The sequence below is a fragment of the Podarcis tiliguerta genome (genome assembly GCF_965153285.1).
Source record: "Podarcis tiliguerta genome assembly, chromosome: 12".
NCBI classification, from domain to species: Eukaryota; Metazoa; Chordata; class Lepidosauria; order Squamata; family Lacertidae; genus Podarcis; species Podarcis tiliguerta.
In genome coordinates this window covers 3380663-3395596 of record NC_139545.1, presented here as the reverse complement: position 1 = coordinate 3395596, position 14934 = coordinate 3380663, and the positions used below count along the sequence as shown (strand labels likewise).

The 14934-nt window shown below is 41.9% G+C and overlaps 1 protein-coding gene across 1 annotated transcript; it reads right to left on the bottom strand.

Moving 5' to 3' along the window:
• Window positions 1–3262: 3262 nt before the first annotated feature.
• PSMA2 (proteasome 20S subunit alpha 2) lies at window positions 3263–14840 on the bottom strand. The gene is made up of 8 exons (XM_083407126.1): window positions 14715–14840; window positions 13342–13418; window positions 10694–10826; window positions 8643–8765; window positions 7289–7370; window positions 6337–6410; window positions 3715–3772; window positions 3263–3629 (listed from the first exon to the last, which is right to left on the bottom strand). The coding sequence occupies exons 1-8, from the start codon at window positions 14753–14755 to the stop codon at window positions 3513–3515; spliced, it is 705 nt and encodes a 234-aa protein (XP_083263252.1). The 5' UTR covers window positions 14756–14840; the 3' UTR covers window positions 3263–3512.
• Window positions 14841–14934: the final 94 nt, after the last annotated feature.

Sequence of the window (14934 nt, the reverse complement as noted above, 5' to 3'; positions counted from 1 at the left end):
TCCGGTTCCCGTTCGGCGCCTCCATGTGCGGGGCAAGGGTGGCGGGGCAACTTTTCCCTGTATTGATTAGATTACATTTTATTATTTATTTTATATTAATTATAGTATTGCTTTATAATTGCATTTCGTTATTTATAATTTTAAATGTTAGATTATAATATTAAATTTTCAAGTAATTTGTATTAGTATAATAGTGTATATTTAATTACATTATAATTAGTGTCACAGAATCATAGAACTGTAGAGGTGTAAGGGTCCACAAGGGTCATCTAGTCTAACCCCCTGCAGTGCAAGAATCTTTTGCACAATGTGAGACTCGAGCCCATGATCCTGAGATTTAAGAGTTTCATGCTCTTACCAACTGAGCTATCCTATATTAAATTATTATTAAATTGTAATTATTGTATGATATAGTATATTTTGATTGATTGCATTTAATATATACTACCTTTTTCTCTCCCCAGGAGGATGGTGTGGGGGATGGTGTACATCAGGGGTGCCCAAACGTTTTTCAAAGGGGGCCAGATTTGATGAAGTGAGCATGCGTGAGGGCCGACCAAGGTGGTTGAGCTATTTTTAGGATTTTGCTCCAGGATATATACTGTCACGGGAGGCGGATTAGGCCCCCAAAACAGACTTTGGACATGCCTGGTGTACATGGTTCTCCTCCTTTAACCCCCCCCCCCCACATAACCCTGTGAGGTAGGTTAGGTTGAGAAGCAATGATTGGCCCAAGCCAAGGTCATGGAATTGGAAGGGCTCCCAAGGCTAATCTAGTGCAACCCATTTTGAAATCAATTCAGGACTTCTGCCACAGAATTTAGGAAGCTGTCATATATGGAGTCAGACCATTAAGTCCAACTAGCTCAGTACTGTCTACACTGGCTGGCAGCAGCAGTGGCTCTTCAGGGTTTCAGGCAGGGAGTCTCTCCCAGCCCTACCTGAAGATGCCAGAAGGGATTGCAAGGTAAACACGACCACAGAGCTATGCGGCCCCTCCCTTGGAAAGGTGTTTTTTTCTGTTGAAACTGAATGGTGTTTCTTTTAAACTAACAAATGAGTTGTGTTTGATGAGGAGGGTGGTTAGGAAAAAGTGGTGCAATTGTGTGCAGAGCACATCAGTTTTCCTGGAGCCTTTTTGGCATTTTGGACAACCACAACTCCTATCACAGCTGATAGGACCAGTTAGTGCATTAGGTTTGGTGTATCTATATAGGGTTGCCATACATCTGGATTTTCCTGGACATTTGACTGATTTCTGCCTGGGCACTGCTTCCAACTGCAGTATTCCGTGTATGTCTAAGAAGTTTGGGATGTATGGCAACCCATGTTGACCGTCATTTTTGCCGACTTTCCTGAAAATAGCTCAAAAACGTCTTTTTTGCAATTTTGCTAAAGAAAGCTCAGCAACTTTGGTCAAAACTATTGTGTCTGGATTTTCACTTTTTGAAATATGGCATCCCTATCTATCAAGAAAGTTCTAAGGGGAAGTTCCCAGGGTGGAAATGCAGTGCTATGCTGTTGTGCGTTAATTCTAATCCTGCATTTTAAAATCTAAGCAAGAAATTCAGAAAACAAAGCTACGACATTCCTTTGTATTGAATTTCTGATTGTTGTGAGACATTTTTCTGTGAGAATAAATCATCTTTGTCAACCTTACATACTTTTTTGGCAGAGGTTATAGCACTGGATTAAAAGGGAACCTTTAACCTTGTGCACTTGTGTATCTCTACAGCTCACAAGAGTGTTTTTTGCAGACTACAATCAGCACCTGGAATTCTTACTAGAGAAGAATTTTGACTAAAGTTCAACATACCATCTCAGTTGGTCAGACAAACCTATTTTTGTTCGTGTTTAGATTTTATCATATTTCCAAGCACACCATATCACCACCCTGTGGACAAAGTTTCCAAGCAAATATATCCACTAAATTGTTCTATGCCTCTCCAATCAATGTTTTTCCCTGTGGCTCAAACATTCTATTTACATGGTATCAGATTTTTTTGATTTATTTTTTTTAGTTTTTGGAAATTCAGTGGCACATACCATTTACTCAAGGGGTCAGACTGTACCAGTGTGTACTTTACTTGTTACCCCAACATTCAAGTATCAGTCAGAATGCCTGAAAATACCCCACTGAACATAAGAGGGAGAGTAGTGTTGTGTGCATGTCTTGCTTGTGGGTTTCCCAAGCCTTTATGACTGGCCATTGTGGGAACAGAATACTGTAAAGTAAATAGGGCTAGGCTTTTGGTCTGATCCAACAGAACTCTTAAATGCTTATGACTGAGCTAAATTAAAAACAAACACGCACAGAAAAAAGTTTGACTGCATTCAGTGATGTTAACGTTTTTCTCAATTACTCTATGGTGCCTCTTCACATTACAGTCAATGAATGATCAATGTGCATTGATGAGGGAGCAACGTCTTACTCATTTATCACAGCGCATACTCTTTTCCCAAACAAGCCACACATGTGGTTATCCACAGCAATCCTTCAGGTTAAATTAGGATGACTGACCCAAAGTCACCTATGGAGCTTTACAGCTGAATTGTAAACTCAAGTGGAAGGTTCCTTGCTCCAAATGGGGCAGTCCCCCAGGGGGTGAAGGACAAATCACAAGGTGAGACCAGTTACCTTAACACCCCCCTCAGACCACCTCTGCCACCCTTCCTCCTCCTGCCCTCACCCAGCTTACTTTTTGTTGTTGCTGTTATCCTGCCACTTTACCACCAGCTTCTCCAACTGTAAAAACTTTGAACATGAGCTTTCATATATCTTGAAAACTCACTTTGTCCTTCAATGAGTTCGTCCAATAAAGGTTGAATTTCCTATATATTTCTTGCCCTATGGGATCACTGTGACAGTGGGGGCAAACACTGCACCTTCTCACTTACACCAGGGAGGGAGGTGGTGAATCTGCCACATGAGTGGAAGACAGATCTCTAACACACGTGGTACCAAGACTGCTTTCTGTTCTGACTTGTAGCAGCTTGCTAACTAAAGTCTTTCAGTATTACATGCTGAATGCATATCATCGGATTTGATTCACAGCCCCTTTGATTTAACTGCTCCCATAGAGGCCTGCATAATATCTCACTCAAGACATACATTTAGAAAGCTTTTAACAGAAGCTCTGCAAGTTCAGCTGAGGGTAGTTCCAAAGGATTTATGAATATTTTAAAACTGTGTGCTTCTGAATAAAATTTGTGCTGGTGGTGAAACCAGAAGGAACTCAGTATAATTAAATGCCTTATTAAGTTTTACCTAGAAATCACACCACTCCTGGTATGTTTATTTTTTCATATTGCGTATTCTTGTACAGTGTTTAATATTTTAAAGAACAATAATTCCACATTTTCAATATTAGGACAGTAGTATTTGGATCCATAATATTTCTTTTTTAAAAAATCTAGCAGATAAAGTAGAAATGAGAGTGCAGAAGCCAAATATTTAAATGGCTGGGGAAAAAGATCCTTGTATGTATCGAGGCAGTCTTCCTTAACGCAGACTAGGCAATTGCAGCCAGGTAATCCTTGACCTCAGTTGGAGTGAGTCTTCTAAATCCTGCCTCATTACAGATGCCAACCTCTATGTTATCTTCTGTCATTTGTCCTTCAAAGCTTTCCTAGAGAGAGGGAAAGACAGGCTCCTTCATGAAAATGCAATTCACAAACTAGAGTTTTAACAAATACACTGTAGATGTTTCTTACCTTCAGTGTCAATATAGCAGTATGAATAGCATCTTCAAGCTCCAAGTCTTCGTTGTACCTATGAAAGAACAGAAGTTTGCTAATAAATATATCTTACTGTTGCTGCAACAGCAAACATTCACAGAACTGAAAATTAGTTTCACATGGCCAAGGGCTGCATTTTGCAAGTAACTTCCTATGCAGCATTGCAAATACCATTTGAAACACAGGAATCTCAAATCATTTGGGGATATGGCAGGACAGTAGAGTGTACTCAAAAAACACGCATTGGGCACACACAAACTATTTAGACACACTTAAAGGGTATTTGGATACCAACCAATAGATTTAGACAAAATATTGCAATTTACAGTAGAAGTTACACCAGTTTATTAGACACACAAGGTATCAGTACCTTCCAGAAGTAAAACCCTCAGAAGCCTTAGTCACCTTTGGTCTTATTAGATGCTAAACATTGAAGACCATGAGGAAATGTCATCAAATAGTACCCACACAACTGGTTTATTTAAGTGTAGAAACTGTATTGCATTCTCTCTTCTCCAACTTAGCATGAGTCTTGCAAGTCTGAATATTAACAGAACGTTGTATTTCAGCTAGTACAGTGGTTCTTTTTTAAAAAATCTAGCAGATAAAGTAGAAATGAGAGTGCAGAAGCCAAATATTTATATGTGTCCAGTTCTGGGCACCACAGTTCAAGAAGGACACTGACAAACTAGAACGTGTACAGAGGAGGGCAACCAAAATGGTCAAAGGCCTGGAAACAATGCCTTATGAGGATCGGCTAAGGGAGCTGGGCATGTTTAGCCTGGAGAAGAGGAGGTTAAGGGGTGATATGATAGCCATGTTCAAATATATAAAAGGATGTCACATAGAGGAGGGAGAAAGGTTGTTTTCTCCTGCTCCAGAGAAGCGGACACGGAGCAATGGATACAAACTACAAGAAAGAAGATTCTACCTAAACATTAGGAAGAACTTCCTGACAGTAAGAGCTGTTCGACAGTGGAATTTGCTGCCAAGGAGTGTGGTGGAGTCTCCTTCTTTGGAGGTCTTTAAGCAGAGGCTTGACAACCATATGTCAGGAGTGCTCTGATGGTGTTTCCTGCTTGGCAGGGGGTTGGACTCGATGACCCTTGTGGTCTCTTCCAACTCTATGATTCTATGATTCTATGATTCCCAACCTTTTTTTTGGCCATGCCCCACCTAAGCATCTCTAAAATCCTGATGCCCCCCACCCGTGACATATAATTCTTATTATTAAGAAAGTGAAAAGGCCATTAATTGTTAATAACCCATTCTCGAATTGTCCCCCCTTAAAAAAATCAAATCAAATTGCCCCCCGGGAAACCAGTGCTCCTCTGGACGTTAGCAGCACTGAAGTGACCTCCCCGGGGCATAAGCCTGGGCAGTGTGTATGGAGGACCTGAGCTGCCAGACGACAAGACCTTCTCCCTCTCGGCCTCGCTGATGTGGTCCAAAGAAAAACAGCAATACAGTGGTGCCCCGCAAGACGAATGCCTCGCAAGACGGAAAACCCACAAGACGAAAGGGTTTTCCGTCTGCAGAGGCGCTTTGCAAGACGAATTTCCCTATGGGCTTGCTTCGCAAGACAAAAAATGACGAAAAATTTTGATTTTTTTTTTCCGCTCCAAAACCCCTTATTTTGAATCGCTAAGCTGCATTTTAGCAGCAAACCCGCTAATCTCCCAAGCGTTAAAAAGCCGTTTTTAGCCCTTAAAATGTCAATAGCGCTAATAGCGCTACTCCGTCAATGGGCTTGCTTCGCAAGACGAAAAAACCGCAAGACGAAAAGACCCGCGGAACGGATTCTTTTCGTCTTGCGAGGCACCACTGTACATTTAGCATCAGCTTAGCTGCAGGAGTTGCCAGAAGGCAGCGTACAAGGCAACATCCAACTGTCTTTTCTTCCCCTGAAGATATTCCGCAAGGCAGCATGGAGGTTTAGGATCAGTTTTCCTACTCCTAGATGGGCTATCTTCCCAGGCTGACGAGCCCCATCTGCCCCAAAGTAAGGGAGCTTTTTATGTATTTCTATGTACACAAATTCTATGTTAATTAGCGTGCATCCAAGTGGATGTTCTGAGGCCTCAAAGAGCTGGCCCTGGTCCCCATGAATTACAGGATGTTTCAGTTACAGCAGAATCTTGCTGACAAGCCATGAGTCATGCACATTATAAATGAGGCTCTGAAGGAAACTGTGGAATCCACAGGATATGGCCACTACCAATGCTTTCACCACTGCTGAAGATGATGAGATTACTGATCCTGGGATGGAAGAGAGTCGAGAGCCAAGGATGGCCAACTCTCCCTTACGGATGGGACTCGAAACTTACTCTAGGGAAAGGTTAATTGGTAACTTCTCATCAAGCTGTTAAATGGGATCACCATACCTACACAAGCTTCTCCTAACGAAAGCAAATTGTCATTTTTGTCTCATTTTCACAGGTGTTTCTAGCATTCTTAGTCGTTTTTAAACTATAGCACTTCAACACCTAGGAAAGAGCCAGTCTAGACACGGAAAACAACACATCATTACAGTACATATAAACTTCTACGATCTTCATATTTTATTACTGATTTGCAGTTATGTAATCATAACATTACCTCTTTTCAAGGAATGTCTTTCCATTTACATAGTTTTTCCCCATTGCAGTTGCTTTCCACGCAAAATAAGCACCCTGGAAAAGTGAGAAAGACAGGGAGTAAATTTATGAGAACACATTATCTTCTAGTCACTGATCAATACAGTAAAAAATTAGCCTGGAGAGATGCAGAGCAATCATATACATGTCTACTCAGAAGTAAGCCCAACTGAGTTCAGTGGGACTTAACCCTAGGTGGGACGGTATAGCAGGGGTAGCAAAGATGGAGCCTTCAGGATTCCCATCATCCCTGACCATTGGCCAAGGTGGCTGGGGCTGCCAGCAATTGCTGTATAACAACATCTGGAGGGCACTATACCTGGGGCTTAGGATAGCAGACCAATTCAATGTCATACCACTAGACTCTAAAAAATAAAAATAAGTTGAGAACTATTATCTAAAGCCTCCAGTGAGCTTTTGCCTGATACATCTGCGCTGCCAGGTTCACTCTTAAAATTCCCCCGCTTTAATTCCCCAATCACTCTTTAAACCCTTGATTTAAAAAGAAATTTAAGGAAAAATTACCTACTACCGCTACTAGCTATTGTAACAAAACGGAAAGCTCAAATTCAGAAGCAGCCAGTTTCTGAATATTAATTGCTGAGGTGGGAGAACTACTGAATCATCTCTTCCTTATGGGCCTCCATGTTGGAAATAGGATTCTGGACAGGAGAGATGTTTCGCCTAATCCGCCAAGGCTCTCTTTATGCTCTTACAACTGTAAAACTGATCACCCAAGATGTCCTGAGAGTCTGTAACCTTATTCTAGTCCAGATGCTTATCATTCCCCACCCACTTATCTGGATTAATTAAAAAAACATACACAGAAAGAATATGGCAATATTCCAGATCTTTGAGTAAACATCCATGCTTTCTATTTAAGGCTATTAAGAAGCTCCATTATGAATACTTACAGATGGATCAGACTGGAATAAGTATGGTCGTCCCTCATTCCACCCACATATTAGCAATGATACACCAAATGGGCGTACACCCCTACGAAGCAAAACATTTGAAAAGGATTAATGATAACAGAAGGTTATATTGGGAACAAATAAGATCAGCATTAAGGATGCTGACTGACGGACTCATCTATGAACACACATACAAGCATATTCCTCTTCTATATATTCTAAAGAAGTTACATCATGCCTCGTACAAATAGTTTGTACACTTTGTTTCTGAGTCTTTATGGCTGCCAACTGTTTTCTTGGTTCTGTTTCTATGCCTTAACCAGCAACCTTCTATACAGAAATTAAGCAGCTCAATATTTTGCTGGCTATGAGACAGATGGGAAGAGATCGTCATCTTTATTTTGAACCCCACTTTCCCCTATGAAAAAGGGAGTCCAAAGCAGCTAACATCATACAGAAACAAACACAAGACTTCAAAAAACAATATAAAAAATGCTACATTAAAGCTATAAAGTTTTTATTCAATACTGAAGAAAACAGTTAAATACAAAACTCATAGATATTTCAGTAGAGAAAATACAAGGAAGGAAAGACCACCCCATTGCTTAATTTTAGCAAGTCAAACAACTGTTCCAATGTACAAGAACAGGTCCAGGAAATTACTGGCAACTCTACTTTTCCTACTTAGAAAACTGTAAAAAAATATACAAAAATGACTTTAGCACAGAAAAGCATTTAAGGCATAACAGTAACTGTATTTCCTGCTCTTCATTCTCCTTTGCATAAATAGCTTCCAGCCTTATAGGTAATCAGCTTGAGAGTGTGGTATTTCTGTTCAGCACACTTAAAAGTATCAGACCAAATGCTCTTCAAAAGTGAATGCAGTGATACCTCGGGTTAAAGTAGCTTCAGGTTGAGCGTTTTTAGGTTGCGTTCCGCAGCGACCTGGAAGTAATGGAACGGATTACTTCTGGGTTTTGCCACTCGCGCATGCAGGCGCTCAAAATAACATCACGTGCATGCGCAGAAGCAGCGAATCGTGACCTACGCACACTCAGGTTGTGTTCTGCTCAGGATGCAAACGGGGCTCCAGAACAGATCCCATTCGCATCCAGAGGTACCACTGTAGAAGAACAGGAGGAGAGTTTATGAGGCTGGCCATGGCAAGGCTGAACTCTTGTCTGTATGTACCCAGTCTGATTTGCAGCTCCTCAGATGGAGAGGCAAAAATCTCACTGATATATGGTAAAAGTGTGAGGGGGCTGCATTAGAGTACAGTCTATTCTGCATACAGTACAGCTCTTAGTAAATTTCAGTTGTTTTAGAATAAACAAGGGGCAGGGGGAAGGCATACCCAGATTGTGTGTATTCTTGCATTACAGAAGCAATTCTCTGCACTAGCTGAGCTGTTGGAATAGGTTCATGGTAAACCAAGTAGTACTGCTGGGCCAGTTTGCGTGCTCTGTGGACAAGTACTCTGAGAAAAAGAAGAAAAGAAATAGTGAGTGAGCGAAATCAGAACATCCATTATAACTTAAAAGTCCAAAGCAACTTGGGAAAGATTAAACTGAAGGAATATTTACTATCAGCTAATGAAAGAATTTGATACTGCACTGGGATATATCAACTCAAAAAAGGTTGCCTATTATTGTGAGGTTACTAATGTGCTACAGCAGCCAGACCATTTCTGTCCAAGAAAGGGAGTGGTTAGCTTACCAGCCAAAGTTGGTAACAGATGCACCACACTAGAGGACACCTGGGCCTCGAGTATAGAAGATGATTCAATGAACACCCTTAAAATATGGACCTGCTTCTTTAGGTGGAGCACAACTCCATTCAGAACAATCTCTCAAAATTTGGATCCAGGAACCTTTCGCCCATAGCCTGTCTTATCATCATGATTCAATGTCAGTTTGTTTGCCCTCATCCAGTCAATCAGCTCCCATCATCCCTGACCACTGGCTATAGTAGCCAGAGCTTATGGGAGTTGGGAGACAAAAAACATCTGGAAGGCCCAATGTTCCCTATCCCTGCAATAACTTATGAGCAATGTCTCTCAGCTCTGTAATATTGTGGGATGTGGTAGCTCAAGATTCTCCAAATATGATTAAAAACCAAACACTGGCCCATTAATTTGTATCATGAACAAAGCTAGCTGTCAGACACTCCTAACAGTGCTAGCCCCACCCTCAAAGAGCCAAACATTAGACAGACACATCTGCAACAAAAAAAACTTAGGCAAGTAGATTTGCAGCAGGGGTTGCCAACACGGTTCCAATGGGTGCCTTAACTTAGGACCACTAGGTGGGGGCCCTAGACTTTGCGCTTTCATTAAAAAAAGAAAAGAAAAGCCTCTAGCCCTACTAAAGAGAATTTTATCAAGCAGTTACCCTCGCAAGTGATTTCTGTGAAATTAGCCAGCCTGGCTGCTCCTGCCTGTTGCTTTTTTCAGTCAATCAGTGAAGTGACTGATAAGTCTGGATGACAGGCAACAGGAATTTCTTGGGTCCTAAGGAGGTCCTGCTTTACCCTACCCTTTCGTACACCTTTCCTACTCCTTATTTTCTAGTCTTTGAAATCTCTGTAGCTCACTTTTCCTTTTTTCCTAGCAACCAGGATGCATCTTTTCTGTGATGGGTTTTCTGAGATCAGCTGCTGCCTAGAAATTATTTTCTGTAAACAGTACTATATAATAAGTGTGGGTGGATATTAAAAATCCACCCCCCAACCTGAAAAGGCAAATGTAAAACTTTGCAAACAGGCATATGGGTGACTCCTGCTGTGCAGGAACCAAAGACTAGGCACTTATTAAGAGTTCATGGTATAGTTAATCTGCAGTGCAATGGTATACATGTCTATGCATAAGTATGTGTCTTTGTCTTTAATGGGTCTTACTTCTAGGTAAGTGAGCACAGAATGGCTCACTTAGCCATTTAGCATTGGCACTGGGGAAAACAAAGGGTTGTGTCTTTAACAGCTGTATGGTAGTTTAAGCTTTTCCTAATATGGAAATACAATTATGGGAAAAGTTTCACCATGGGTGCACTCTCCAATTTTGTGTTGTGTCACGCCTCCCATAGCAGCCACTTTGTGGCTGGCACCCACAGAACTCTCTCAAAATTCAAAATATGCCATGGCCCAAAAAGGTTGGTGACTCCTCACTTGCATACATGTCAGGGTGAAGCCTTGTGCAACCTTGGGGACAGGACCAGAGCTGCACCCCATTCTACATGTGTCTCCACTTCTCGTGATGCACACATGAAGAGGGTCAAGATATGTATCACCCATCCAGAGGATGTTGAAATGGCACCACAGACCCAATGCTGTGCTGCCTATAGCGGGGCAAGAGTCAAAGACCAATAGCAAGAGTCTATTACAGTGTTTCCCTCCTTGCCTTCAAGATACCTGTAATCAGGACCCATGCCACTATACACCAAGCCTATGTGTTTGGTTATGGATTCCACTTTGTGTACACTTCGTTCATCATACAGAATGGATTTCTGCTTTTTTTCTGTTGCCAGTACCACACCATTTGAAGCTGCACAAAGAAAACAAATATTTTAGTCAATGTAGTTAAAATATCTTCCTTCCATTTTCCTCATAATCTTTCAAATCCACAATGCTTAAAGCAGGCAACTAGAATAATTCATCTACTTTTATATCCTTTACTAATCGTATCACATAAATCCAATGCATTATTTGGCACTATTACTAAGGATGCCTACCCATCAGATGATTTGGTTCAAACCCCAAATTGGCACTGCATAATAAAACAGGCCAGTTTGACTCAGATGAATTTGGAGGCAGCTCGATTCAACTCAGGGGTCTCTGTGATGGACACCTTTCAAGTTTGATTAAAATAATAATAATAACATCAAAACATACTAATATTTGGGTAGAACTGGATGAAATCTTAAGAAACATTGCCCCTTCTAAAGGAATGAATTCTGCCAAATTTCAGAAGGATATATGCAGTTTTGTTCCTGCAGCTGTTAAGTGATTCCCACTATATCTCCCCCAGCCAAAGTTCCTTTCAAGTTAATTTTTGGGTAGAAATAATCAGATGATATTTTCTTTATGAATAAAATAATTCCCTCCAATTACAAACTAAAGTTGTTGGATGTGAAAGAGCCCCCCCTCCTAAAAAAAAAAACAAAAACCCCTCTGACCATTTCCTCAAGTTAGTGATACAAGTTTCTGGTTTGCAAAGCTGCTCTCATTTCCTCGCTTCCACCCATACCGAGGCATCACAAATCACTTCAGGGTTCATTGTACAGCACAAGGCTGCAGGGGTTGAAGCAGATCTCACTTTGCTTTGGGAGAAACTCAAAATCCTTCCAAGACAGCCAAATCCAATAAACACCCCTAATGGTTATGTGTTACCTCAATATCACTAGGCATGCCTACTTAAAAAAAGAAGAAAACGTTCAGTAAAAAAATGGAAAAGAAGCTTTTCAAACTTTCCACCTTCAAAGACCTCATTCCACATTATCTGCTGAGGAATCTTAGCAGCTCTGCCTCACAACAAATGTGGAGGATTGTGTGAAGTGCACCCTGGCTAGGCCTGTCTGGCCTCATAGTGGCCCAATGCAAACTGACTGCACCTTACAACACACCATAGAATATACCCAGAACTCTCCTATGGGGTGCACTGCTGAGGAAAATTAGTAGTGGCAGAGAAGCTATATCATAAGGAAGCTTGCCTATTGTTACTGATTTTTTCATTAGGAAACCTGCAATGAAAATATGTAAGGAACCCAAGGTTTCCCAAAATGCAATCTGAAAATTATAGTTATACTTTCTCTTTTGAAAATATATTTAGATTCTACTTTTTGAAGATGTTTCATAGCCCCACTAAGAATCCCTATATCTAGCTTGGTTAAACATTGACAAGAGTGCTTTTCCTCCCAAGGGCCCCAAGTGGCATGCACTGGGTTTGAATTCAATTCTTAAACTCAAAAACTGGCCAGGAAGAGATTTGTTTTGTTTCAAAACCAAACCACGCATTATCTGTATTTTAACATCAGGATGCTGAATCGCTACCAAGCTAGGGTGGTAATGGGAATCAAGACTTACATGTGCATTATTAGATGGCCAAAAGGGGAAAATGAATATTTCCACAATCATCCCCTCCTCCCTGGCCCACAACAACTTACTCTGTAGTTCTTACTCTGGAAGGGTTATGGTTGGAACCCCACTGGGACAAAAACGTAATTTAAAAGCTCTGGGGGTACTAGGATGGGTTCATGTCCCCACCATCCCCATATTTAATATTTTATATACAGTCATACCTCGGGTTACAAACGCTGCGGGTTGTGCATTTTCAGGTTGCGGACAGCGCCAAACCCGGAAGTACAGGAACGGGTTACTTCCAGGTTTTGGTGCTTGCGCATGCGCAAAATGATGCCACGTGCATGCGCAAAATGATGTCACGTGCATGCGCAAAAGCTGCACTTCAGACTGCGAATGCTGCGGGTTGCGAACGTGCCTCCTGCATAGATCACGTTCGCAACCCAAGGTATGACTGTCGTTTGTTAAATTTGTATCATACCTCTCCACTAAATGGTGCTCAAGGCAGCTAGCAATAATACAATACATGCTGCTAGACTATATCTCCCACCAGTCCTAGCCAGCATGGTCAATGATTATGGAAGTTGCAATCCAACAGCATCTGGAGGGTCACAGGTTCCCTAACCTCTGAGCTCAATGGAGCTTATTTCTGAGTAGACATGTATAGGTTTGCACTGTTGGTACGAACAAAATAAGGTCAAGCCAGGTTACTGCTTTCACGCTGATTCTTTTCAGATCAATTTCTGGCAATCATACCACACCACAATCCTAATAAAGTCTACTCAGAATTAGGTGGTGTTGAACTCTATGAGGCTTACTCTCAAGCAAATGGGGCTAGGACTTCAGCCTCAATACCCATAATCTATGTCTGCTTTCTCGTTTTTTCTTTGCTTTTAGGTCACAAAATGCCAAAGTAGGTACACACAGACATACAAACTAGCAACATTTTTGTGGGCTTATTAATCGTGCAAGCACTTGAATACCTTTAATTCCAACTGATGGGGCTCCTGCGGCAACAGCTGCCAAAGCATATTCAATCTGAACAAGCTTTCCAGAAGGGCTAAAAGAAAGCAAACAATTCATGAGACACCTTGGTAAGAAAACATTTTCAAATCTGAAAATGCCAAGCAACTTATGGCCTTTCATTGGGCCTTTTTACACCAATATGATATTGGGCACATTTTAATATAGTAATAATAAAAACAAACAGATAGGAGTCAGCCCCAGTCAATTTAGTGGGACTTACTTTAGTATAAGAGTGTTTAGAATTGTACTACACTTTTCATGTAATCATGCACTCATGTCAAGGTCTGGCAACAAGCTCAAAGTAATCTCATAATAAAAACTGAAAAGGGGAAAAGAAAGCCCACCAAAATAGTTTTACTTTCGTTTTTGGTGTAACATTTGTTTCATGTTCATAATCCTCAACACACTGAATGCAATGTCATTTATTTCCAAGTAAACATGCATCTGTAAGGCTGCAATCCTATGGAAACTAATTTGGGATTAAGTCCAAATCCCATTCAATTGAATAGGTCTTACTTCCAAGGCGACACTATGATATGATTTATTATTTTCATAAAATCTAAACGCATATACGTTAGTCGTGTGTTCAGAGATATTTGTTTCACTTTCTATAGGGTTATAAGGGAAATGAGGCCTGCTGTGGGCTCTTGCCTTAACCAAGCCATGCGGAGGGGGAGTCAATCCGTGGCTTAAAACCCTGCATACTGGATCCAAAGGCTCATCTCTACATGGTTTAGCAGTGTTAGAAATCCCGATATATAAACTAGGTGCCAAATGCCTCCTTAAACCAGGGTTACAGTCACCAAAATGGAAGGTCTAGTTGGCATTCGGGGGGCAGACGGCTCGAAAGTTTTATTTATCAATAAAGGCTTTTGTTTCCTGAAATTCATTCTGAGTGTGCAGATAAAATATAACTGACAGAATTCTACAAGGTGTGGCATTAATGTGTGAAAACAGTCCAGATCCCATGATCCCCAAGTATGCACATCCTGACACCCGGCATCTTCACTCGGTCCCAAGCGGCCAACAGGCAGGTGCAAAGTGCTCGGGACCAGGCTGCTGGGAAACCCGCATTCCCTCAAGCACGTCTGATGGGGATGCGGGATCCGCGCTGGAAACTTGCGGCAGTTTCCACACGCGCCACTTTCTCCTCCGCGCGAGAGGCGAGAAGCGCCAGCCGTGACTCCGCAAAAACCCCGGCTCTCCCTCCGGCTCAACGGCAACGAGACGGAGCCCCTCCAGAGGCCCCGGAATCCCCCCCCCATTAAAGGACAGCGCCCCGGGCCTCCTGCGCCCGCCCTGCCGCCCCTGAGGGGACACCGCGCCTTACCTGAAAGTGGTGAGGGAGAAGCTGTACCCGCGTTCCGCCATTTTGACCAGCGCGATTGAACCCCCTCGCCCCGCCCTCCCTTCACAACCGTCTCCGCCCACTTCCTGAGGCTGCGCACGCGCGCTGCGTACTGTTTTACAGCGCATGCGCAAAGAGAATACATGTAGAGCGCCGACTACAGAACCATGAACAGATTGAACTTCCGGGAACTCTCGAAAGC

Bases quoted from the DNA above. Each gene is read 5' to 3' on its own strand.
- PSMA2 (XM_083407126.1), bottom strand. From the start codon at position 14,755: ATGGCGGAACGCGGGTACAGCTTCTCCCTCACCACTTTCAG. The intron at 8,766-10,693 runs GTATCTTGAAGG...TCTTTTTCTCAG, and splicing joins GGCATGGGTCCTGATTACAG to AGTACTTGTCCACAGAGCAC. The intron at 3,630-3,714 runs GTAAGAAACATC...CCCTCTCTCTAG, and splicing joins CTGCTATATTGACACTGAAG to GAAAGCTTTGAAGGACAAAT.